Raw genomic sequence first — 27,108 nt, forward strand, 5'->3', positions numbered from 1 at the left:
AATTAGATTTGCCAATGGAAGATTCTTTATAATGCAATAAAGATTGATTTTTTCATAATATTGTAATCGATTAATTATACATTATATAATAATAATAATAATTATAATTGATGATTGAATTTTGCATGACTCTCTCTGAACTTTTTCTTAAAATCGAGTTAGTTAGCATTATAGGGAAGTATTCTAACGAAAACATGTAATTTCAATCACATAATCTCAGATCTCATCAGATGATTCAAGATTATGCTCTGAAAATTTGAAATTTGCCACTTTGATGACGTCGCGAGATCACGTGCTTCGATAATAGAAATCAATAGATGCACGTAGCTTGTACTTTTTATATAAACAACATTTCGATCGGTAATGTCATCGTTCTTCAATTATCTCCAGAACTATCAAGTTTGATCGTTCGATGCGCATCTTCGATACTGTTTCGTTGATGATTGAGTATCGCGCGGCGCAGTTAATATTTGGAATGCAAGTTGTATCATAATTAATAATTTACAGTATTCTGGTTTGTATTAGTATTCGATTGCATACAGATACTTCTAAACAATCAATTGTTTTAATAGGAAAAATAGATTATTAGGAAAATATAATAAAATTTTGAATTAATAAAACGGATCATTAACAATTTCATTGGCGATCCTTGATTACACACATCATCGTGCATTCATTAATTGATTAAAGATATAAATCTTGCATATCATAGCAGCATCTTTTGCAAAACTTACGAATTTCTGTCATTGCAGTGCAATGATGACCAAATGTTCAAGCATGCTATGACCATCAATTTGTCACCAAATGATGAAATGACAATTAGTCCGGTAAGGTCTCTAATTTCGCATGTTTCTTTTATACAATATTTACTGATATTTTAATTTTCATTATTAATTTCTATGATAATTCAGTAACAAACAATGATAGCAATGATTTATAGTACAATAATTTTCATATAATGTAGAATTGTGTAATATAAATTTATTTTTCTGTTTTCAAACATATTGCTGCGTAATATTGAGTTAGTGTTATGTCAGTCTTCTATAGAGATCATTTTTCAGTATTAGGTGGTGCCATGTTATATGAAACAAGCTGGATGTGCACGATGGCAATTTCTTAAATTGGGAAGTAGTGTGCCGATAAAGGCAGGTGACGTCTGCTCTCTGCTGCCTGATAAATGTTGGTTTAAGATCATCTCGATACCAGACATGATGGAAGAAAATGATCAAATATTAAAGAGAAAAGTACAAGAAATTAATATAATTATAATTGACGTTTGAAAGGAATTCTATAAGATATTAAAACATTCCACAGGCTAATGAAAATTTGAGTAATGAAGTGGACTGTAAGAAAGAATGCTTGTCATCCAATGTGGAAGCTATTGTATCTCCTAGTAAAACTTTGACTGATGTGCAAAGTGATAAAGATATGTTAAATGAGCATCAGAATTCTTCCGTTAATGATGAAAATAGTGAGCACAATGATGGCACTGTTCCAGTTTTACAGGAAATCTATTTTGCAAGGTATTATATCCATTAAAATCAATTTAATAATAAGAACATAATTATTTATTTTTTGCATATTTGAATTTCAGCTCTTTAGAGGGAAGTAATATGCCTGCAACATGTTCTAAAATGGCACCAGATCAAGAAATAACTGAACCTTGTGTCAAGCAACAGAATGATAAGAAACGGAAAGCAAAGAACATTAACTTAGCGAATAAATCTGCAACAGATGTTGAAGCAGGAAAGAAAATTAAATTGGATTGCAATGTTCATTTCAGTGATCAACCCAAAATTCAAGCTTTGCCAACACAGAATAATTCTCATTCGCCAGTTGCCTCGCGTCAGGATCAAACCAGTGCATTAAATGCCGGTAGAACTCCTAGAGAAAAATGTATGTACGGTGGTCGATGTTATCGGTAAGTAAAATAATACAATGTTATCTCTCAAAATAATTTTGTTAAATATAATCTCGATGCCAAAAGTATGAAACATTTTTAATAATTTATTTGCAGGAAAAATCCTAATCACAAGAACAATTACAGTCATCCTGATGATTCCGATTACGAAAAGATAGATGGTCGAGAAGAGTGTCCGTATGGTATAAAGTGTTATCGTAAAAATCCTCAGCACAAAATGCAATTTAAGCATACAAGTGTACCACATCGCCGTCGAAGAGCTGCCACCCCAATGCACTCAGCGATCATCGATATCACATCCGACAATTCATCTGCAGAGGAGTCCGTCGACGAATCTGATTACGAACCGTCTGTATATACAGAAAGTTCAGATGACTTAGACGACGAAAGTAGAAGCGAGTGGGAGGATGGCACAACAGGCTGACAACAAATATTGCCTTCGTCGATTTCGACGTATTTTGGAGAACGTTTAAATTATGGATGTTTTTATTGGTAATTCAGTTATTTTATTATCAAATATTTATTTTTCTACTCTGAGAAGGATTAGAATATTATACCTGCATCTATTTTTTTAATGTGAAAAAGAATATAAAAGTGTTAATAATACATCAATTGACGTGTACATTTTTACATTCTGTGTCAGAAAAATATATGAATATATTAATCTGATGCATTTTTTATCTGAATAATCAATATAGTTTCACAGTCGTTGTTCTTATCAATTAATTTAATTAATTTTAATTATATAAATTAAAGCACATTAATCCATTTTTAATTTACCAAAGCAAATATATATTAAGCATATATATTATTATGGATTAACTATTTCTATCTTGCATCAGATTGATAAGTTTGCATTAATTCACAATAATTTGAATCAAACATTGTTCTGTGTACTAGAATGCTTGATATCCTTCATCATCTTCAGTGGTGTATTCCTCAGCAGCTACAATAGCAACATCAGCCAGCATATGTTTCGGAATTTCCGATCCTCGTACTTTGATAGTATAACATGCATTCTCCATTTTGGTTAGGCTTTGCTTCAGCGTGAAGATTTTTTTGTTCATTTCATTGCTGAATGCTACACTCGTGTAACCCAGGAAAGCCACGTATATTTTTCTGACAAAGTTACACGTCTGATAACAACTACTTATATCACCCAGAGCTAAGTTATTGATACACTTCCGCATTAATTCTCCAGTTAGGTCAGCTATTCCCAGGATGTAATCTGTCGGTGTGACCATGACTTTTCTAATGATGATCTGTTCTGTTGAATCGACTGGAATCGTATCATATGTTAGTGCTTTTTCGAACTGTGTCAAATCTTGCATTTCACTATTTTGCAAATATTTGTAAAATGTGAGCGCTTCTACATATTCTTCCAAACCAGCACGATAAGCTCTATGGAATTGATAGGCGTCTTGACCGTTCAACTCATCCGCAATATCTCTGAATAGTTTCTGAGCCATGTTATCCAGTCTCGACTTGGCCGCGTCTAGAACGACATTCCGTTTACTCTCTTTATCAATAGTGTGTAGCAGAAAGATTATTCTTTTGCTCTCAATGCCTATATCTCGATTGATCTTGAAGATCCTTTCGTAACGGTCGTGTTTGGCGTCCAATTCGGCCGCATAAGCGCGAAATTGTTGTACTACAACATTGTTTTCGTCTATGTTCTCCACCACTTCCTTGCCCTTGTCACCCAGATTGATCTTGTCCTTATCATAATGTCCGCGATGTCTTCTCCCTCCTGCAAACGACAATATTTTGTAGTTGATAGTAAAATAGCAGAATATTTAAAAAACTAAATATATAGTTATAAATATATAGAGAAATTTTGTTGCAACAAATGCTAAAGAAAAATTAAATTTCAAAAATATGTGAAGTACCTAATAAATTAATTAAGACAAAATATTTCTCTTAAAATCAGGAAATTGAGTTCTTAATACAATATTATTCAAATGCTAACGTAGATATTTGTTTGATTACTATAATAATAAAACAATATATAAATAATATTTTTTGGAAGATTTGCAGCTTTAATAAAATTCAAATATTTTTCATATAAATAATATTTGTGAAACAAAAATATCTTCTTAATATTTATATTTCAAAAACAAATAGCTTGAACTTGAATACAAATAGAAAATAAATTTAATTCTTTTCTCCTAATTAAAACCCAATTTTTTTTAATGAAATAGTATTAAACACTGACATGATTTGAGATATATAAAAATATATCTTTAATGTCAGAGCATAATTTAATATAAGAAAATTATAAGCTTTGCTGCTACATTGACATAACCTATTTTCTCATGGAAATAAAAAAAAATTAATTTAAATTTAGATTCTCAATTTGAAAATAATTTCGAAAGTTTTTAAAAAGTGAATTGTATGTATCATTATTATGTACTAAATTTTTGACAGCTGTCATGTAGCTGATAATCATTATCATGTGGAAGATTTGATATTATTAACAAAAACTGAAGATGTGACAGGATATAAAACAAAAGATGAAGTATAACAAATTTACCTTTTCCTGACATTGCGATTTCTCTTGATAATTGTTTGTTAATAGTAATAATATAGAGAATATGAGTTGATTTGCAAATTGTTTTTACGTGACATGATGCTAGCAGACGACTTTTGGCAGTTCTCGATCAGTCTGGATGCTCTACAACGATAGATGTCGCTACTGTATGTAGTCGATATGTCGATTCGATATATCGAACAATACATATTCGATAGTTTCGAAGTGTGGTAAATGAATACATTCATTGCATTCGTGGCGTGGAAAGTGGAAAACGGTTTTTTGTGCCGGAGTTATCGAGATCGTATAAATATCTGTGTTGTTTGTTCTGTTAATATTTTGCAAAGTCGATAATAAACGTAACGATAGCGGCAATGAAAATAATTATTCTTTGATATCGAGAATTAGTGCAAACAGAAGAAATCTCGGTTCTTTTTGTTATTTCAATATTTGGTCTCCGAATTTACTGAAAGAAAGAGAGAGAGAGAAAGAAAGGGAAAGAGAAAGCAAGAGAGACACGAACTTTGAAAACTTAATTTGCGAGGGTAGGTTATTAAAGTATTCTATGTCAAAAGTTAGAAAAGAACGAAGAACGATGACCACCGATCAAACTTTTATTAAAAAAAAAATTGACTTTAAGTTTGTTGAAGAACGCAACCTTACTGATGTTCTTCATACTTAGATGAGCAGCTTGTGTGTAATGTGCCATATAACTTTTTTAATTCATCTACTTTGTCGGCACGTGTATTTTAGAATAGAAATCATTTTAAACGGATATAGAACGCTAATATTTAAGCGGAAACGAAATATAGTAAATATTTTTTCCAAGTATCACAACCATTTATGAAATGATTACTAATTTTAATTAAAATATTTATAAAACGTTAGTTAAAATTTAAAGAAAGAAAAAATGAGAGAGAGAGAATATTTTATTTTTATATTTTAAATATTATTCAAAATTAACAGAGGAAATGTTATATTAACAAATATTATATAAGCATCACAAATAAATATCTTTTACATATTAAAATTAAATTTCATATTAAAATTAAAATACGATTAATTATATATTTATTAAAAAATTAAAAATATAATTAGCTCGAATCCAATTATTTTCTAAAATAAAATTACTCTTTGAATAAAGAGAAAATATTCGACATTTATGCAATTAACATGGTAGCAAACTGATTTTTTTTACAACTGACATTAAAATTTAACATTATCCCGTTTTTAATAAATAGTTTTCAGATCTCTTTTTAAAAAATACGATCTATTCAAGTTATTCGGAACATTTACAGCAAGTTTCACGAATCGAGAAGATTGGAAACCTTTCGAAACTTTCCCCGAAATGTCCTTCAAATCTTATTTGTAGAAAATATTTGTACCAGACATGCGAATGTAGTTCTGAATCTATTGACCGCAAATACCGAACAAGCGAAGGCCGGAGAGCAAGATTGAGGGTAGTGCTCGGGGTTGGATACAATGTCCGGCGTAGAATTCAGTAGGGATGAGGAACGAGGGGAATGGTTTGGAATTAATCAGTACCGGTCTTCGGTAAATAACCGTAACGAGGATCCCTCGGTCAACTCGGCAAACTCTCTAAGAATTTAAGGAAAGACTACACACACCGAGAAGCCGATAGATAATGAAGCTCGAGCTTCCCTGATAGCATTCGAGGAACGGTAGTAATTTATTTGGCAGAATAGATTACCGTGTTCTCTTCTAGATATATATATTCAAGGATTGTATAAAGATTTATTGGTCAAATAATTTCTTTCTTATAATATTTTTTAATAAAAATTAAATGAGTTGATAGGAAATTTATTTCATGAAATATTGAATTTTTAATTTTCGAAAATAGAGAGATTGTCTTTATAATTGTGTAGCTCTCCTCGCTTCAATTTTCTCTCTTTTATCTGCCCCTATATTTGCTTATTTAAATTTTTTTTTCTAATTTTCATATAAATTCAAAATTAAGATATATTAAAGTGAATTTTTTCATTTTTAGTTACTAATTTCAAGAGTTAGTCTTAAAAAAAAATAAACAGTGAAGAGGATGAAATAAAATTATTTATCAATAGTAAGTCAAGGCTCTTCGTAAATTATAATAAATTTGATAAAAGGCTGTTAAGAGCAGAACTCTTAACAGCCTTTTATCAAATTTATTAAAATTATTTATATATACAATATACATATATTTGATATTAATTATTAACCATACAGCTAATTAGCAGAATATATAAATAAATAGGTAGATATTTGTAGATTGTTTACCTGAGTTGTTGGAATATTATTGATATCGTATATGATAGTAAATTTAATAAAATTATATTTCATGTTATGTGGTTACAATTCTATGGTTATAATAATAGATGAAGTTATATATTATTAAATTAGAAATATTAATTAAATTACAAAATTGAAATTACTGCTCTTTCTTATTTTAATTAACAGATAACAAAACTACTATAAACTAATTAGAAATATAAGTTATTTTAAATTAATATTATATATATATATATGTACAAAGAAATAATAAATTATGTAGATTTTTTTTTAGATAATAAATTGTCTAATAAAATTATTAAAAAATATTTGAAGATAAATAAATTAATTAGTGATATGAATCATAATTATTCATTAATATATTAATTATCATTAATATTAATATATTTTTTACCAATAATTTTGAAATAAATAATAAACTTTATATTTTAAATATTTTTACTTTATTTTATAATGTATTTATTTGTGTTATATTATATTTATTATGTTTTATAAATGTATAATATTTTATTACATAGATAATTATTTTAATATTATAATAAATTACAGGTACCGAAGAGCTGTTTGATCGCACCAGCTGGTTACGTGTAATGAAAGTACTGTGCTTGAAAGTGTTTTTCTTATCCTCCCGAGAGACCAGCCCGAGGACGTATCTATTCGACACTGGGATTTTTCTGCGCGACATTCGTCGACTGCCTGATCCTGTAATCTCTGCGATAAGAAAAATTAGGAAAACCACATCTCTGCGCGGACAGAATCAGGTAAGAGTAAATTACATTGCAAACTCCACATCTATTCTGGAGATTTCAAGGGATCTTTTCCCGAACGATAGACCATTCGCCCGCTGATTGCGTTGCATCGCAATAGAGATTGATAAACGCCGCCTCCAATTAGCGTCTGGTACCGCGCAACTCGCGTACCTCTGCATATAAATTATCTTTCGCCAGTTTTGAAGGAAACTTCGCCGACTTCCTCTCGCCGATGATTTATGTCCGCATCGTTTAACAAAGTTTTTATTCGCGGTTGAAATTGTAAGGATGATTTATACGCATGCCATGGATTTTGCAAGGGTATTTCTTCGACACAAAAATGCTCGCGGCATTTGAAGGTGCGGCGCGTTTGTATGTACCAAAAGAATAAGGATGCGTTCTTTTCAAAGTCCTATGAATACTACAGTACCATAAGACTTTTTGCATAAATAAAGGATTTTGAAATCTCTTTTAAAATATTACAAATACTTCACGTACAAATAACATATATAATTTAAAGTTTAATTTTTGATTTTTCGGAAATATAAACGAATTGTAAATTGATCATTTTTCTACGAATACTTTGCTAGATATCAGTTTTTTTAAAAATTGCGATGAACTCTGCAGGCAGTGCTTGCGCTTTCCGGAGTAGACTCGCGGCAAGATGTAAGTTTGCATATATAGAGTTTTGAGCATGTAAATGTACCACGGCAGACACTCGCGACGGTTGTTGAGCGAGTTTGTACGCGCAAACTTAAACGCGGCCAAACGTGAAATCATAAAAGTTTTAGTTCTAAGATGTAACGGTAGAACCAGAAGCGCCAGTTATAGCCAAGCCAATGTCACAGTGTATTTTAAGCCGTAATCGCTCGAAGGATTAAACTCTTGCTCGGATCTTCCAAATTCGTTGTTTGAGTTTGGTCTTGATCCTCACGCGATTTATACGTCTAACTCCTTCAGAAGGGTCGTCACCTCACGCGCGATTCAGGATATTTATTCTCGCTGCAGAGTGTGATTCTGATCCTTTTTATTTTTCCAATTAATTAATCTATTAAATAAACATACATTTTTTAATATATAAATTTTTCATACACAGCACGCGCCCGTGTATGTGTGTGTGTAAATATGAATCCATGTGTCTATTAATTAATTTGCAATCGATTGATTGAAAACTATTGTACTTATATCTATCGCACGCTTTTATCCGTTATTATTCAGATAGGTAAAGGATGTTTAAACGCAGATCGAAGCAGAGTAAAGAGAAGAAGGGATAATGCATGCGAATGGCAGACGATGTACTTTGCATCTTCAATGGCCAATTACGTGCTCAGTTTAAAATATAGCTTGAAACTCAGCCACTTTAAAGTGCTATATTTCCAATAAATCTCAAATATATCATAGTTTATGTCATTTGTTGAACGTAAAAGATATATAAATATTTTTCCCTGATAACATTTTTCCCTGATATTTTTAACATACATATATACAAAAATTCTATTGCTTCAAACATTTTAATTAAGACAAATTTATCCATAAATTAATCAGAAAATTAGATCTTAGAAAATAAGAAATTCTCGACATAATATTCCGTGCCAACTAACGCTATGTGTCATGAATAATTGAATTACGGCAATAACTATCCACGCATTTAACAGCAATGAACCATCAAGACGGTTCAACGGGAAAATAAAAGAACCGAATAAGAGCCCTCAGGAGAGAAAAACGCGTTCAAGTAGATTCTTGCTTCACAGCCAGGAAGGGCGGCATGAAAAGAGATCGGGAAGATGTTGCTAGTTCCTCGCCGCGATGCAGTTATGCTTTATGCGATTTACTTCATGATGCCGCTCTCGTTGCGCTTTTCTTTGCAGGATAACGCGTATACGCCACACTGTCGCCGCCCGCAGGAAGAAAACGTGTATTGCCCCATAAAAGCGGCAAAAGAGAGGAGAATCTTTGAATAAGTAGATAAGTTCGCGCGTTTGTGTAAGATAAACGCCAGATTTTCCACGCGATCTCGCTTTACAATTTACGAGACTAATATCTCTTTGAAAAATTCGATGGCAGACAAAAAAATAAGAAAAAAATAAAAAAAAGTAATCTATAGGTTTTCATAAAATTTAGAAAAATTGAATGCAATGTTAACACGGTCAGATTTAAAAATCTAAAAGTCTAAAAGATATGCAAAATAATAGTAGGTCAGCAAAATAATATTTTTAAAATTTGATATAATTCTAAAAATATTATGACCTACTGTTATTTTGCATTCTCTTTCTCTCGTTTATGCATAAATATGCACATATACAATATTCCAAAATTTTGTTATATTATTTTTTAATCCAAATACATTTATATAGTAATTTTTATATGTAATTAGATAAAAAAATCTTTTATTTTACATCTTATTGCTTCGCGAAAAATTGATTAATAATACGTTTCACAAAAAAATGATTCGCATATCTATAAAAATGATAAAAATGATGATCGTCGCGGATAAAAATGAGAGCCAGTATAGAAAGGATATAACACGAAATTGATGTGTTTTATTTATATACAATATTTACAAAGGCGTAGTGTGAATCAAGTGGCTATATAAATGTCTTTGGTACGCTTAAACGCGCGCAGAAGCGTGTGGCTTCATCTCCTTCACCTCCCAGTCTACAGTCTCCATCAGCCATGGTCTAGGGGCCTGCTATACCCTGTTGAACGATAGTCGACGATCCGGAAGTTAGGTGATGCAGCAGACGTCTGCAGCTTCCCATCCATCCGTCTAGAACGTCGCGCCGACCGCCCACTTCTCTTAATGTCCCGGTGTTTGACCCTTAAATGCAGCTCTCCTGAATACTCCTGCTGATCGACTCCGAGTGCGGCCTTTGGAGACTGTAGAATGTCTGAAGTAGACCGAGAGATAAAAATAGAATTAAAGTGAAAGTAAAAGATAAAAGAGATTACAGACAATAAAATTATTGTCAGATTGTGTGATCGTGAGCGAGAAATATTTCGATATTAAGATTTTGCACAGCAGAATTTGAATTTTGTAAGCTAACAAAATTATTAACAATTTTATTTAAAAAAAAATTTTTTTTTAAATTGTATTAAAAAAAATATAAGAGAAAAATATGTGCAAAGAAATACCTATTCGTACATTATGATACTATTGATATTCGATATGATATCGATGACTATTGCCGGGTTGAATCGAGTTTGAAAGACATTTGTCTACGGGTTAAAAGACCTGTCTCGATGGAAATATACGATACCACTTAGAAAAATGTAGAAGCGACGACCGGGAATTGAATTTGATCTATCCGCAGAAAACTTATCTTTTTATTTACTTGGACCAGTATGGAATTTTTATAGCACGTATTTTTACGGATATTTTTATAATACTATAGAATAATATACATATATCGTCGGCGACGTATCTCACGAATTTTCGATACGATGACAAAATTCAAAATTGAAAAGTATACATTCCCGATAAATAAACCTTATTGCAATCATTATGCACACAAACTATATATTCATTAAAAACAAATTACATCAAATTTATTCTTTAAGAAATCCACATTTTATACAATATAGAATTTACATAATTTATCGAGTCCAATAAAGTGACATTTTCGTAGAAAAGAACAAAAAAAAGAAATATTTTATAACTTTAAATATTTCAGCATATTTTCAAAATAGTTGAAATTTAATGACAAACACATAATAAATTATAATACTATATCTCGACATAATTATATTTTTTCCTTATCCAGAATAAATGCGTCAGACACAATGGACACGTTTTCTCGCTTACTAAATCTGACTTGCAAGAAAACAAGCGATAAGTAGAATCGTAAAATAAATCGTATCAAATTTAAAAGTGTGAAAGTTTTCTGTGTTTGGAATTATTAAGAAGGCACATATATAGATATATGCATTCACTCTAAATTTTTAAAATCAGAGAATCCTATAAAATTCTACAATTTCGCACTTTTTTAAATATTTAAAAAATTTTCACATTTATCTATTGCTTTACTTTAAAAACATATCACAAAAGACATTTTATATGTATAAAAGCATGCAATTTTTTAAATTACTCTAATAAAAAACATTTATGTTTTATATATTTTAATTAGATTTTTGCAAAGCAATTTGCTTTGATTTAAATGATTAGAGATGGATATCAGAAAATCTCATAAAAAAATACTTAACTCCAATTCTGGCACAGTTTCACTATTGATTTTTTTTGCTTTGGAGAATCTTGGCATTTAAAAGTATTTCTTGGCATTTAAAAGTATTTTCTCCTAAGAGGCTAGCCTTTAAAATTTAGGAACTAATGCCTTATCGGATTACTCACATTCGGCGATGCTCTCGGATAATCTGAATCTTCTAGGACATCGTGGGACATTTCACGTCCTTCCAGTTGACGTGGTCTTCGTGGTAGAGACCCGTAACGAGGAAGCTTTCTGTCTGGAAGAAGTGCCGGGACGGATTTAGCGTCAATCGTATAATCGGTTTGAAGTAAGCTCGCGGATTTCGTAAAGTATTTTGAACTTCTCTCTTAGTGGCAACTTTAGCAACTTTAGCTCGCTTCCTTCTCGCGAGAGGCGGCACTCTCAATTGCTCCTTACTGTTTTGTTTGCGAAAGCCGAAAGTTTCACGGCTTGCGAAGGGAAATTGAAGATGTCCGGAAGTATCGGGGGGAAATGCTTCTATTTCGGACATTGCGGGGAAAACTGAGAAACCGCATTTGAGAGTTTATCGATAACAATAAAAAAAAAATAGCAAAGTGTTTTCTTATCCTTCGAATAATCTGTATTTGCTACCTGACTGGCGAATATTTCATTCGAAGCATGTTGCTGTAATACTATGATTATTCAATATTTTCATTCAATTACTGCTAAATTTTGTGGAAAATATGAAATATTAAAATTTTATATTATATGTATCATTTTATGTATGAATTTAATTTTCACAAAATATATTTATTAAATTATAAGGAATATTATATCATAGTTATAATTGATTTAAATATCAGTGAAAATTTGAGGTTTTAAATGAATATAATAGGAATTTATTTTTATACATGTTTCACGAATTCGACATTTATATAGGTTCAGTGTAATTATTTTTTATCATAATGCGTATATTTAATTCTTTAAAAAATATTAATTTAAGTTATAATTACACGAAAAAAATAGCTATCATAACTTTAAAATTATAGCTGCCCTTATATTACAATCTAAAATTTAGTTATCATGTCTAAATTTTAGCTATGTTAATTAATATTTTTTAGCTATAGTTTAACAGAAAATTCTAAAGCTAAAAATATTAATCAAAATTTTATGTGTAATATAGGGACAGTTAAACTTTAGCTATAGTAGCTAATTTTTCCCCGTGATAATATATTATATTTTGAATCTCGAGAAATGAGACTGTGATCTAAAATTGCTGAGTGAAACACTTTGCCTATTTTGAAACTACCTATATATAATAGATACAATCCTCTTCCGCATAGATTATACAGAACGCATACGTATTCCTATGTGTATACGTATGCATATGCATATATTCCCATGCTTCGTGTGTATGCATATGCCGATACGCCAAAGCTGTCGGTGTACCATATGCGCAATTTTCTTGAGAGTATCATTAATGCACGCTATCCTGTCTAAGGCAAAACCCGATATTCTTGAAATTCTCGTATAAATGCGGCAGTTTCATCAGTCTAAGTAGAAATTCACCGAATGAGATGGCCGGTTATGCCCGGATGATATGCCTCCGGTCCTTTCTTAAAGGGGCGCTTGTAAGATTTAAATGGTAAATCCCTATCTCAACGTTTTGTAATTTGATACAATGAATTTTCTCGCAATGTTTCACGAACATTCTACTAATTGTAAAAAGTTAACGAATTAAAAGAGATTGGGACGGGAGATTTTCTTCTTATACAAAATTACACAACTGTTAAAAAATTCCGAGATTTATCTTTCTTCATCCATTGTAATGTTTTCTCGAATTAAAATCTCATGCAATTTTTTAAATTAATACATTGCAAGATTGGAGATGAATAAAAAAGAAAGTACGAACATTCTTGAAATACCTATTCTAAATTTTACAAATCAATTTCTGTGTCTCAAGTGTCTTAATTTAATTTATTTTTTACGGCAATTTTTTTATCAATTATCGAACACGATTAATTGGGCAAACTTACCGGTGAGATGATTGGTCAAGGCCGTTGTAGGTATAAGATCCGGATTGCCGTCCTCCTCCTCGCCCTTTCCCGCGAAAGTCGCAATGCTAGGCTGCTGGGGTGGCTTCGGCTTCGCTGGGGTGGCCGCGTGCCTCCTCCAGAGCGCCATTAGTACACCGGTCACGATTAACCCCAAACCGGTCGCTGTGCCACCAAGTCCAATCAAGATCGGTGACATATCGACCGAGGACGTCGATTCGCCTGTGAACGAAATCTCTACTCTAGTCCCACCAGTCCATAAATAATGTATCCCACGTGGTGGCAATCTCCTTCGGGCAACTCTTATGTAATAGGGTTGTCAATCTAGATGCGCGTCGTATATATCTACTAGTAATAGATCATACGGAGAGAAACTATATTTTTTATTTATTATTTATTATATATGTAATGTTATCATATATTGTCATATATTAAATGCTGGTATCACTATTGTCTTTCTAATCCTTCATCTCCATCGTCACTGACAAATTATTGTTACGATCACAATATCAATTATCGAAGGAAATCAATATTTCCTTCTTTCATCAATCATTGTCTCAATAATTAATACTGTACTCATATATATTTGAAAATTTCTTTTCTTTGATATACGCTTCTATCAAGTACAGAAAAAAAATTGGTTTGCTATCCCTATATTAAATACAAAATTTAGTTATCATGCCTAAATTTTAATTATAACAGCTAATATTTTTCAACTGTATCATTTCCCCGTTAAATTACAGCTAAAAAGTATTAGTTACCACAGTTGAAATTGAGGCATGATAATTAATATTCAGGTTGCAGTATAGAAACATAAAGTTAAAATTTAGCTATAGTAGCTAATTCTTTTTCCGTGTACGTTCTTTTTTCGATCATAAATAGTAACATTTCTCTTTTAGCTCCTTTCATTAATCAATCAATCAATCCATTTAACGTCTGTTTCTCTTATGTTCCTTCCGCTCGACAAATCGCTACATTCGCGTATATATACGTTCGCCTGCTTAAGATTTCGCGCAGTAGTTGCGGTCAACCGCGGATCAGACGCGAGCGAGCGTTCCAATTTACCTGTCCGACATCTCTCGTTCTCGGCAGGTTCCTGCGGACCTTCGCTCGGCACGAGCCGTAATCTGTTTCCAATTAAGGCACGGCGTTGGAGTCGATCGTACCGAACTTCGTGGCAGGTTGCATTACGGTGGCCTAACGCTGCGGCTGATTTGTGAGTCGCTCGCTTTACGAGGCGCAAGAACAGGCAAGAGAGAGGGAGTCTGAGAGCTGTGCGGATTAGGAATAGCTCCGGTTCTGCGGGAACGACGCGCCCGACGCCCGCGTCGTTTCCGCGCCGTCGTTAATCATTCGGCTTTAAACCGCGGAACGGGTGTGCGTGTACGTGTGCGAGCGTGATATACACCGGGCGTCTCGAAATTACTGCTCTTCTTCGGCTAAAGCTCTCTCTCTCTCTCTCTCCCCGATAAAGGCTGATTTACTCGGCAAAAATCCCATCGGCAATAATTTCCTGTGACTTGATTCGAAAAAGGCTAACTTAACATTTTGGAATAATGCAACACGCGTGCTTTCTGTAATTATGGAAAAAATGATATTTCCATATTCTCTCTTATGAAACTTTTTGCGCGATAAAAGCGGGAAAATTTTACCAAATTTTAATTGCTACGTAGTTTGAAAGTATCCCATACACAATTTACCGCACTTTGCGAATAGCTAAAGCTTTTATATTAAGATTCTATTAAAGTCTGCTTGAAATTAACCGAAGATTCTAGATATGTCACGTTTGCAATCAGAAGATTACGTAGAATATACCGGGATTCCTACTATTCCAACTTATACATTTTTAGCCAAAGAACTTTGTTTCATAATCTCAAAAAATTTTCAAAATTAAACATCTTGATAATTAAATCTCAAGTTAAAATTTTAAAATTAGGTAGAGAAGAATATTATTATCTTGATCGACACAATTTTATAAAAATGTGACTCAAAATCCTCTCTTTTTTGTCAATTGCTAAAAAAATAAAAACTACTACGATCTCAAGGTTTTCGTTAATGAAAACTCGATTAGATTAATCGAAGTACAATTTCCACAGCACTTGGTATAAATTGCAAGTATCGCACAGCGAGGGTTGTAATTCGATCGCCTTGTAAACAAGTATCCATTGAAGTTGTGCGTCGCATCGGCACGATGCAAACAACCGGCCAGCTAATTTGTTTCCAATTAACAATCAAGTTTCAGTTAAATGCTAATTAACAAAGCACAAAGTGCGTCTATTCTGCGCCATTGGTTAGGAGGCGTAATTGAATGCGAACAAAGCATCGAGGAAACACATTAAAGGAAGACAACCTATCACGGACCAAAGAGAAAACACGCTCCTTCCCGTAACAGTAACAAAAAGCCGCATCCTTTTACTATTCAACTACGTTAAAATGAGACCGTGGAATGCGATCTATGTCCCGCTTTCATGATATTCGCTACTGATAATTGACGATCCTCTCGACAAGTTACGAAACAGCGAATATCAGTGCTTAAATACGACTCCACTTTTCCCATCTATGTATACGTGCACATAAAGCTAAAATATAATTAAATATTACAGGTTTTAACAACTTTTTTCAGAATTTAATTTTTGCCACAATTTAATTGTTAGTTAAAAATTTTAAATCGACATTATGGTTTTTTGATCTTCCTTAAATTTTAGAATTTTTTGATTGATTAATTAATTTTATATATTTTACTTGAAAATAATTGATAAATCAAAAAATTTTAAAATTTAAAGAAGAATTTTCAAACAACATAGTGTTGTCGATTCAAAAGTTTTGACTAATAATTGGAGAAAAAATAAAATTCTGAAAAAATTATTAAAACCTTTTATATTTTAGCTTTATATTAATAGAATTTTAATTGATCGTTACTCTAGCATTGAAAATACGCTGCGATCGAATTTCTTCTGGTATGTAAAATCAATTATGCATAATTCAGAAGTTACATTTGTAGATTTATTCTTATCGTATCTTCGTGTTCGAACGTTTTTCGATTGCCCTGAATTAACGAAAGCGACGATCACTTTCGATTAGAGAATTATGCTTCTAACGGGTGTCTAGAAAATGATGGGAGAGCGGGGGCGTGATGCAGACGCGGCGGAAAGCAGAATGCATAATAATGGCTCATAAATTTTGACGCTCATAAATTTTCCGCGAGGGTCGATCGCGCATGTTTCAGCGAAACCGGCAACGAGCTCGACCAGGGTTGATCTGGTGCGCGTCCGCACGCGTGCCGAACTGTTCAACAGGGATCATTTGCATGTCGCCGCTAGTATTTCCGGTTGAGATGGCGTCACAGCTATTCAAATTGAAGGGTAAAACTTAACGTGATTGTTCCTCATAAACATGCGAAGAGCAAAAAAAAAAAACGCAAATCCGTATATTATCGCTGCTTTAATCCGTGTTTTTTTATGAATAATATATTTTTATAGTATACGCATTTTTTTCTAGCAGAAATTCTTTTTTAATATGCAATTTTGATTTTATTTTTATAATTGCACGTATAATTTTATTAAAAAAAAATTTATACCATATGATTTTTTAAATTTATTTTGATTTTATATGACATTTATTTCTATTATTGTATATACCTTTTAAAATGTGTGATGTATATGTGTGTGTGTGTATCTGTCTGTATGAATGCATGATAAATTTCTACTAACTACTTCCTTTCTGTAACAATCACATTTTTTGTATCTCTTGTTCTGATAGAAAAAAAGTGCCATAGATTGTGAGCGTCTAGAAATTCGAGCGAACTATTTTTATTCAAACATGTTCGTTTGCCATCTTTTGTGGTCAAACAAAGCGGAACTCTTCATCACTGTAATTTCTACAGTGCGCACTTTTTATTGAACACTTTTTTTTTTTAACAATACGGAAGTTTAATACACAGAAAATCGGTGGAGTGCAGATTCTCTCGCGCAATATGCTATTTTTACCGCACATCGTATTTTTGCTACCGAAGAGTCCGAATAACAGGCGAATGGTCACTAGCCGATCGATAAGCTGCGATTTGACATGAATGTCAGTTTGCTGGGAGTTGAAAACGGAATAAAAGGCGCGTGATGAAACGAGGAAAAAGGCTTTGGCTTTAGTGCGGGTACGTGATATCGATTCCATGCATTCAGAAATTTGCATCATGAATGAAAGAATTAAGAAAAGAGTTTCTCTGACATTTCGCTAGAGTTGTTCTTTGTAGATTTTTATCTTTGCATAATTTAGCAACTGTTTACTGTGTAAACTATATGAACTATGCAAAGTACTATGCATATAGAAAATAATTCATTTTTTATTTTGATGCTACAATTATAATTTAAAAACAAATATTTTAACATAAATAAAATATTTCTCATTATTTTTTTTTCTTCAAATCGAAAAGCGATTGATTATATAACACATTAATATATAACTTTATTATTTTTATACATCTCATTCTCTCTAATATATCGAGTGGTTGACAATCGATATAATCAAAAAAGATACGATAGATAAGATAATAAAATTACTGAAAGTCATCAAACAATCAAAGATTGAATTTTAATTATAATTCAATTTTCTGTTCACATCTCTGTAATTTACCAGAAGGATTCTAGAAAGACAAATATTCAGTCGAAACAATATTCAAATTTAATATCAGTAAAAGCAATTTTTATTCTTCGACAAGCTACTACCTATTTTCGCGGATTGCATTTATAAAGTATCAAATACTCCGTGTAATTGGGTTATAACCCTTTCCGACATGAGCGAGTTATTTCTTTGCTCACCACCGCGTGACGATAGTCGTGATTGGACTTAGTGGAAACTTACCGGTAAACTTGGCTACTCCTTTCAAGACGACCTCTATAGAGTATGGCTCGCTGGAACCTTTCGCGTTTACCGCGTAAAGGGCGACCTTTGCCGGCTTGAGCATTTCGAACTCCCAATAAGGGCTTGGGGATTCTAGACGTCGTTTGCCTACGATGGCGACGAATTTCTGCGGCAGACCACCGTCGTATCCTTCGACGCAAGATATCCTCACCCAGGAACCGTTCAGATTATAGGTGGTGCAGTTCTGCAACGGGTAAGGTCTGCCTGCGGAGAAGATGCGGCTTTGGAGATCGTGAGAGCCGAGAGAGAGCAAGAGGGAGAGATTGTGGTCTCCGATTAAAGAGGACACGAGGTGGTCCTCAAAGAAAAAGCACAGTTCATTTTTCAAATAAGTCTATTTTTTCTCGTTCTATACCTTTTGTTCTTGTCTTTTATTCTCTCTACGAGAAATCCTCTCAAGTTTTACCTCTCTCGGAGCTCTCCAGATCTTTTATAAGAATACACAAAAAGATAGAAAAAATAATAATGTTAATATTTCAATGACAGATATAGATTTAGAAGTGAAGTTAACAAATTAATTAATTTATAGCAATTGTTAGTATACTAACTAATGAAATTACTATGAAGAATTAGTTGGTATACGAACAATTGCTATAAATTAATTAATCTTTCTCTTCTAAATCTATATCTATCATTGAAATATTATTAATTTTCATACTATTTATATAATTCCTTTAAAATAAAACATTAAATTCTGAAATATTTAAAAAATACAGTGAGTATAAAAACATGAACGAAATTCATTTTCCGTGATTCATTTTTTGATTTTCCTGAAAACACACAGGTTTATATTTCGCAAATAAAAAAAAATATTCTTGCAATTATATTTCTGATTTTTTTCAACTGCAAAACATATCATACTCGTATAAATCACAGCAAGATCAATCTCCAGACAAACACGTTGTCAACGCTATTTTTCATGTTTACAAAGATAAATAGAAACATTTATTTGATACAATATTCGATAAAATAACAAACAGCAACAATTTAGTAAAAAAATATTTCAAAAGATTTTTTCGTTATATAAATATTTTATATAATCATAGATTCACATATATCTATTATTATCTAGTAATAAAATATCTATTAATATTTATAATAATTAGTGCAATTAATATTCTTTTGTTTTTTGTACCTCAGAGTTGCTGCTATTTTTCCTCAATTTGCTTGATTAATAATTTTTTTAATTTAATTTTATATTTTTGTTATATTTCCATTTATTTCAAGAAATTTCATTCCAATATATTATAAATTTATATCTTTATTTTTATTTTTTACGGTTTAAGTCGCGTTACAAGAGCTTTCAAATTGAAATTCTGACGATATGAAAAAATGAGATTGCCGCAATGCGCGCGTTTCACAAATTTCGCTTTATTACCCGGCCAAAATTACGTCGCGTTTTTAAGGCAATAAGATTATATTATACGAAACCATTATTATCAGCTACGCCGGTGGTGCATTAGCCAAGAATCTCCATATTGTACACAAACGCGAGTAAAAAATTCCACTGTCAGCCATTACATATTGTTTCATAATTTTTTGCAATATGTATAAATCCATAAACAATCAGACCAATTTTTAGCAAAAATCCTCTTATCGAAGACATATGTATAATGACGCTAAATGTCATTGTTTCATTTTCTGTGTATGATCCTTTTCAAAGATATAGAGAATTAGTACATTCAATTAATTTCCTTTTTATATTTTCTCGAGTTTCTAAGTTAATAAAATTTGTAACATTATATAATGTAAGAAATATAAATAACACATGGTGAATTATTTAATGCAACTAAGGTACTGTTTCCTTGAGAACGGAAGTAGAGAACGGTGAAGTTGCGGATATTTCTCCCTCGCGAATTCTCCAAAAAGCATCGCGACCGATTCTTTCAGTTGCGAGTTTAACAAGAAGAAGAACGCGGAAAGATCATTGTGGTGTGTCTTGCCGGTGCGTGTCCTGCCATTATTACACGGTTTCACTACATTTATTTTCGCCGCGCATCGCGCAATTGCTTTTGCCATCGCTAATCTCCTGGAAAGTGCAAAACGGAAGAAAATAGCCCGGAGGAAAAGGAGGAGGAAACGGAAAGAGGGAGGTTAATAGCACTGTCGTTGCTCACAGACGGTGGCTACGGATTAAAGCGCCGGTTTAAAGTGCTTATTTTTCGTCATTTGCTTTATTATCCATGCTCATATCGCGTGTGTAACTCGAGACCGCCATTCTGTTCTCAAGAGAAAAAAATGCGGAAATTCATAATTATCTCTCGTTTTTCCTGAATGCAAAATTACATCAAACTTGGAAAAAACTTATGTAATTTGAATATTCGTTGGGTCTTTAATCGCGTATTTTTCGGCAGAGTCCATAAGTTTTCAGAGGAAATTTCATACTACATAATGTATTTTATTTGTATTTTTATTTCATATGAATTTATTTAATTCTTGACATTAATTCTCTATAATTATGTTTTAAAATTAAATTTTTGTTTTTAAGTAAAATTATCTTGAAAAATTCAACAACATACACTTTAAACTTTATGTTTATAAATTTATTCTCAAATTTAATTGATTATATAATTGTTGAATTATTATTTATAAATTTATATAATATATTTATTACCCCCTATTTATTTTTTAATATACCGTATCAAGAAAGAAAATAGAGAATAAAAACCCTACAATTAGTAGCTCAATTAAGAACACTTGCGCAAGACATTACTAAAAGACGTTACTGAGAAAAGTATTAAAATTTACGTTTTAACAGTCTTCTAAAACTATATCGTACAATTGCGATATTAAATATTATGTTCATTAAAAATTGAAAATTATCTTCAATTTATATTCAGAGAAAATATTTCTAAGGTATCATTGTTGTTTTCATCTTTGTGAATTCTTTGATCTACTTAAAGTTTATTTAAAATAAAAAAACATGCGACAGTTCTGGAACGTCATGCATTTACAATAAATTTATAACCACTGCAACCGACAGCATTCGCAACGAATCGAGGTCGAGTTTATCACTTCGTCTCTCTGAGACCTTAACGCGGAGATTAAATCGCGGGACTTGCCAACGTGCGTCCTTGTTTACGGTCTCTTCAGGATCTTACGGGAGAATGTGCAACGATTAACAACAACGTGGGCACTTGCATTTTAACGCCTCGCGTCATCGTTCTAATTAAATCACCGAGTACTCACGTCATTGTTTGCATTCGACAAAAAACGTTCGCGAATCGCAACACTGATGAAAGGTTGTGGAGTAAAATAATATTGATCTGGTTTTTTTTTTTCTGCTGATATTTGAATTCGCAATCGTTTTTTAAAATTGAACTTATTCAATGACGTATTACTACACGTGACCTGAAAAACAGACTTTAAGTAGATAAAAAAAGGTGTCTATAAAAATTGTAGTTTTAAAAACGTAAAAAAATCTGAAAATATAACAAAAGTTTCATTACTTTCATTTAATTCCTCGCATCAATGGATTGTTTGCATTGAATTGAAACAGTTCTGAACAAATTTTCGTATATAATCGACATTTCTATATGCATCGTTTATTAAACATTTTTAATATGATATTTAATATATGTATATATATTTATTATATATATTTATATATGTTGGAAAAATGTATATTTGCCTCGAAAATATTACCGAGATTATCGATTGACATAGATATACACGATCATCGCAAAAGCATCGCGATGCGAAATGCTGCGCGCGCGGAAAAAGTACGTACACGGTAATTACATAAGGAAATACATTGAACCAATATACGAAATAAATTATATGTCCAATTACCGCGAGCGGGCGGGTCATAGTAGCCGAAGCGGGAAAAGTATAGTCCGCGGAGCTTCCGGCGAACCAAAATCGATTCGGTTGTCCGTCCGTCGACGAGGCGATATCACAGCCCGTCGAAAACACGGAAAACCATGACCGCGGAACGGACAAGACTTTTCCGGTCGGACACGAGGATTCAGGAACTAGCACGACGGCGACAGCGGCGGCGGCACGACAGGCGTTATACCTCGTAATGAACATATTCAATTACGGTTTTCATTAAATTCCCGCAAAAAAGCGCGCGACCAACGCGGGCGAATTTCAACGTGGCGTCTCTCATTGTGCAACGTTCCGCGTCTCTTTTTCTTTTTTGTTTCTCGTTTCTTTTCTTTTTCTTCTTCCTCCCTTTTTCTTAATTCTCGCGACTTTTCTTCGTCAAATTTTGCTAGATCGTGATGCGAGTGAGAAAACACATATATTTGGCATCAGAATTGGCACAATTTTTAACTCTTATTGGACTTACGTATTAATCCGTTCTTACATCATAATGAATTTTAATAAGAATATGAAATACAAAAAATTCAGACTTGATAAAATATCTTCTAAGAAGAAGCAAATTTCAAGTAAGCCAAGAAATTTCGCATTTCGGAATTGCGATGAACAAGCTGCATATCTGCAAATACGCAATTGACAATATTGAATTTCGAAAAGCCGGGAAGATTGGTTTGCAAATATTATCCCTTTGCGATGTATAGGTCAATGTGGTCAGATTATAATATGGTTTTACAGGTATTATGTTACTTGATTATAAAATTAATTAAGAGATGGCTTTAATTACGGCGTTATAAACTGATAAATTATTCTGGTGCAATAATAGTTACATTTCCACTAATTATGGATTAATGTTTGTACACAATATAATAACAATGAACACACATGTGCAATGAATACACGGGACAGAATAACAATTGATAATGAAGAGCAATCAGTTGGGACATATGTATATACATATATGTATAACGAATAGAGAATATTGTCGCACTCTGGTTCGCGCATTCGTCATTTTGTAAATAGTTAAATACATTAAACATGCTGTTTTAACTTTTTAAAAAGTTTTTTCACGACAAGCAAAACATATATAGAAATGAAAAGTAAATCATCTATATTATTCAACATTTGCGAACACGGGTAGTAATTAAATATTATTATTCGTTGCAAGAAAAATATATTTTTAAACCAATGACTAAAAAATGTATACACCAAACGGTTCGTCGCGTTTATTTACTTCGCAACTTTTAATAAAAATGTAATGGAGAAACAGTCACAAATTTTAACCAACATGAAAAGATTTTGAAATCCCAAAGTCGAATATTACATTTATATCTTTTATAAAAATTAGATACATATGACAATATTTTTATACTGTGAACAGTTATCGGGAAGTATTCAACAAATAATTTGACAGCTAAAACTATACTATTGCAAGTACACTATTGAATATTTGTTGTGTATCTATAACTGATAGTTTATGGATTTTGTAAACCTGCTTCGTTGTTTTTTTTTACGTATATGTTTTCCCGTTTAATAGCATTTCAAGTTAAATAAACAAATCAGATTTGACATAAAAATTGAGCTTAGTCAAAGCAAAAATAAACACACAATTTATATTGAGCTGTGTACAATACAAATACCATCCTCTCTCTCTATAATCAAATTATTACTAAAAGTTTGAAAAAAAGCATCGTTTCATATTTGTAATATTTTTTCAAACAAACGAGTTTCTTCTTTGCAATATATAGAAATAAGCTATATTTATTCTACACGTTATTATTCCGAATTGTACACGTCGCAGCCGGATTAAAACCAGATTAAAACGAAAAGGCAACATGTGGCAAAGCGGTGGAGTAGACAAACTCACACAAACCTGCGGCAATGACTTGATAGAGGCAAGGTTGCTTGGAGTGACCTACGGCGTTGCTAGCCCAGCAGCCCAGAACCCCGTAATCCATATCGGTCAATGGGGTGTAATTAAGCCTGCTGGTTGTGCCCTCGTTGGTGTACTTGGTGGACGGAATGTCGCTGAGGTCGCCACTGCTGTTGAAGGTCCAATGGAAGGTCACATTGGTGGGGCTGGCCTCGACCTCGCAAACTAAACTTATGGTCTCGTGCTTTAGAGCACCGTGCACTTCCTCGGGCACGTTGAACGGCGGCGGAGTGGCGTTCTGATGCCTCCAGCCTCCGCTTGAGCTCAGCACGTGCTTGCAAACGGGCGCGACTGCGGCATATAACGTATGGATTTTGGCACTTCACTATGTATTCTAGGCAGGAGCCCACGAGAACAATACAATCGAGATAAATCATAAGCTAAGGGAAAAGTGCAAAGCGAAATATAAAATAAAAATGCATATACACATTGCACGCACACATCTTACAAGTATACAGCTTAAAATAAAATATGACCCACCAAGATACCACATTATTGTATTCTAGAAAAGATAAACGTAGGACATGGGCGATATCGCGAAAATAATATTTAATAATAATATTTTATTAGAAACCAAATAACGTACTTAATGTGATGAAACTAAATATTTATTTGAAAACATTTGTTATAAATTTAAATTAGTGTTGTAATATAAAGTATATTTGAATTTGGCATAATACGTGGAATAATGTGAGCCAAGAACAGTTTGTTGGTCGAAATATATGTTAGCGCACAGTGTTAGTTAGTTCATGGTTTGAAAGAAAACATAATTAATTATGAATGAAATCTGTGTGAAGCTGCTAAAACCGAGTTTGCGAATCAACATATATATCTATTACTGCTTTAAGATAAAGAGGGATACAAATGTACTTTAGCGAATATATAAATGATGATAAATGGTGTATTTGAAATTTTGGAGCTTTTTCGTCGAGTTTCAAATTGACGCACACTAGGTAAACCGATAGGAAGTTACGACGCTGTATATAGCTACACTCGCCATATTTTTAACCGATAAGCTGCATTTTCTGAAAAATATTCCGCCTGCGTATCGATGCGCGAAACACACGTCGGACAAAAGATTCGGATTTTCAGCGAGATTCTTTTGCATAAGCGTTATATATTAGACAGCGGAAGAGTGGTTTCCACAAGGAGGTGCAGATCGATAATCGTCCGTGGTATAACCGGTCGGTTTTATTTATACTTTCCGACACCGTAAAATCGGAGCGCGAGAATTTACGCGACGCACGGATATTCCATAAAATATCGGAGAGTTTGGCGAAGTAGTAGTGGACCGATCGTGGTCAGCCGCGAAGTAGTACGAACAGAACAGAACTGAAAAGCGCTAAATTTCTGAGTTCCTTGCCTTTTTTTCTTGCAATTTTTTTGCTAAATCTTCTAATTTCCATATTCAGAGTTTTTCATCGAGATAATTTCTCAATTTTAATTCAGGTTTGAAAAAACAAAAATATATTTTATACAATTCTGATTCGACTTTTATAGCATCTCCCTCCATATATAACGGAGAAACAGTAAATAAGATATATTTATTTAAGCTTCTGCGGTCTCATATATAAAAATAGCTTTCGAGTAATAAAACAATCAGTAAGTAGTTAACAATTTATTCGAATTTATTCATTATAATTGAATACGAATTGAAAAAGAAAAGAAAAATATAACTGATTGTCAATTCTCACTCTCTCTATTCCGCTTCAATTTTGTCCTCAATTTGTATCTGAATTTTTAAAATTGCAAGATAATCGAACGCTCTTAAATATCTTCATTATTATGGATTTTAACAAACTCATATCTCATATATAAAAAATAGCTTTCGAGTAATAAAACAATCAGTAAGTAGTTAACAATTCATTCGAATTTATTCATTATAATTGAATACAAATTAAAAAAGAAAAGGAAAATATAACTGATTATCAATTCTCACTCTCTCTATTCCGCTTCGATTTTGTTCTCTATTTGTATCTGAATTTTTAAAATTGCAAGAAAATCGAACGCTCTTAAATATCTTCATTATTATGGATTTCAACAAACTCATATCTCATATATAAAAAATAACTTTCGAGTAATAAAACAATCAGTAAGTAGTTAACAATTCATTCGAATTTATTCATTATAATTGAATACGAATTGAAAAAGAAAAGGAAAATATAACTGATTGTCAATTCTCACTCTCTCTATTCCGCTTCGATTTTGTCCTCAATTTGTATCTGAATTTTTAAAATTGCAAGAAAATCGAACGCTCTTAAATATCTTCATTATTATGGATTTCAACAAACTCATATCTCATATATAAAAAATAACTTTCGAGTAATAAAACAATCAGTAAGTAGTTAACAATTCATTCGAATTTATTCATTATAATTGAATACGAATTGAAAAAGAAAAGGAAAATATAACTGATTGTCAATTCTCACTCTCTCTATTCCGCTTCAATTTTGTCCTCAATTTGTATCTGAATTTTTAAAATTGCAAGAAAATTGAACGCTCTTAAATATCTTCATTATTATGGATTTCAACAAACTCATATCTCATATATAAAAAATAACTTTCGAGTAATAAAACAATCAGTAAGTAGTTAACAAATTATTCGAATTTATTCATTATAATTGAATACAAATTAAAAAAGAAAAGGAAAATATAACTGATTGTCAATTCTCACTCTCTCTATTCCGCTTCGATTTTGTCCTCAATTTGTATCTGAATTTTTAAAATTGCAAGAAA

General features: G+C 32.2%; 3 protein-coding genes and 1 long non-coding RNA gene across 8 annotated transcripts in view; 2 read left to right on the top strand and 2 right to left on the bottom strand.

Annotated features, from left to right (window-relative positions):
* Positions 1–409: 409 nt before the first annotated feature.
* LOC114940070 (uncharacterized) lies at positions 410–2,533 on the top strand. Of its 3 annotated transcripts, none has more exons than XM_085486894.1 (6): positions 410–477; positions 753–827; positions 1,068–1,244; positions 1,315–1,523; positions 1,595–1,921; positions 2,018–2,533. In XM_085486894.1, exons 2-6 carry the CDS (start codon positions 768–770, stop codon positions 2,343–2,345), a joined length of 1,101 nt encoding a protein of 366 aa, XP_085343020.1. In that variant the 5' UTR covers positions 410–477; positions 753–767; the 3' UTR covers positions 2,346–2,533. The 3 variants fall into 3 exon arrangements, with proteins under 3 accessions (XP_085343020.1, XP_085343019.1, XP_085343021.1); XM_085486893.1 differs by having other exon boundaries at positions 422–514; XM_085486895.1 differs by lacking the exon at positions 410–477 and having other exon boundaries at positions 761–827; positions 1,062–1,244.
* Trax (Translin associated factor X) lies at positions 1,598–4,577 on the bottom strand. Its single transcript, XM_029314550.2, has 2 exons — positions 4,455–4,577; positions 1,598–3,671 (listed from the first exon to the last, which is right to left on the bottom strand). The coding sequence occupies exons 1-2, from the start codon at positions 4,465–4,467 to the stop codon at positions 2,818–2,820; spliced, it is 867 nt and encodes a 288-aa protein (XP_029170383.1). The 5' UTR covers positions 4,468–4,577; the 3' UTR covers positions 1,598–2,817.
* The window catches only part of LOC146721384 (uncharacterized), a 214,413-nt gene continuing 191,582 nt past the window's right edge, over positions 4,278–27,108 (top strand). For both annotated transcript variants that reach the window (XR_014925682.1, XR_014925681.1), the window contains exons 1-2: positions 4,278–4,996; positions 7,287–7,498. This is a non-coding gene — a long non-coding RNA (uncharacterized LOC146721384). The remainder of the gene's footprint in view (positions 4,997–7,286; positions 7,499–27,108) is intronic.
* Positions 10,007–27,108, bottom strand: part of LOC114940071 (nephrin) — a 210,374-nt gene continuing 193,272 nt past the window's right edge. Inside the window, exons 11-15 of one of the 2 annotated variants that reach the window (XM_029314553.2) lie at positions 24,313–24,663; positions 18,558–18,821; positions 13,686–13,925; positions 11,832–11,944; positions 10,007–10,374 (exon numbers count right to left, since the gene is read on the bottom strand). In XM_029314553.2, coding sequence (XP_029170386.2) covers positions 10,306–10,374; positions 11,832–11,944; positions 13,686–13,925; positions 18,558–18,821; positions 24,313–24,663 — 1,037 coding nt within the window. In that variant the 3' untranslated portion in view covers positions 10,007–10,305. The remainder of the gene's footprint in view (positions 10,375–11,831; positions 11,945–13,685; positions 13,926–18,557; positions 18,822–24,312; positions 24,664–27,108) is intronic. The other variant, XM_085486892.1, reaches the window with a different exon arrangement.

The sequence above is a fragment of the Nylanderia fulva genome, unplaced genomic scaffold, assembly GCF_048542155.1.
Source record: "Nylanderia fulva isolate GAGA-0341 unplaced genomic scaffold, ASM4854215v1 Scaffold49, whole genome shotgun sequence".
In the NCBI taxonomy this organism is placed as follows: Eukaryota; Metazoa; Arthropoda; class Insecta; order Hymenoptera; family Formicidae; genus Nylanderia; species Nylanderia fulva.

Coding starts and splice junctions, on each gene's coding strand:
- LOC114940070 (XM_085486894.1), top strand. CDS start 768: ATGTTCAAGCATGCTATGACCATCAATTTGTCACCAAATGATGAAATG. Junction 1,524..1,594: donor CAGGAAATCTATTTTGCAAG/GTATTATATCCA, acceptor TTTGAATTTCAG/CTCTTTAGAGGGAAGTAATA. Junction 1,922..2,017: donor TACGGTGGTCGATGTTATCG/GTAAGTAAAATA, acceptor ATTTATTTGCAG/GAAAAATCCTAATCACAAGA.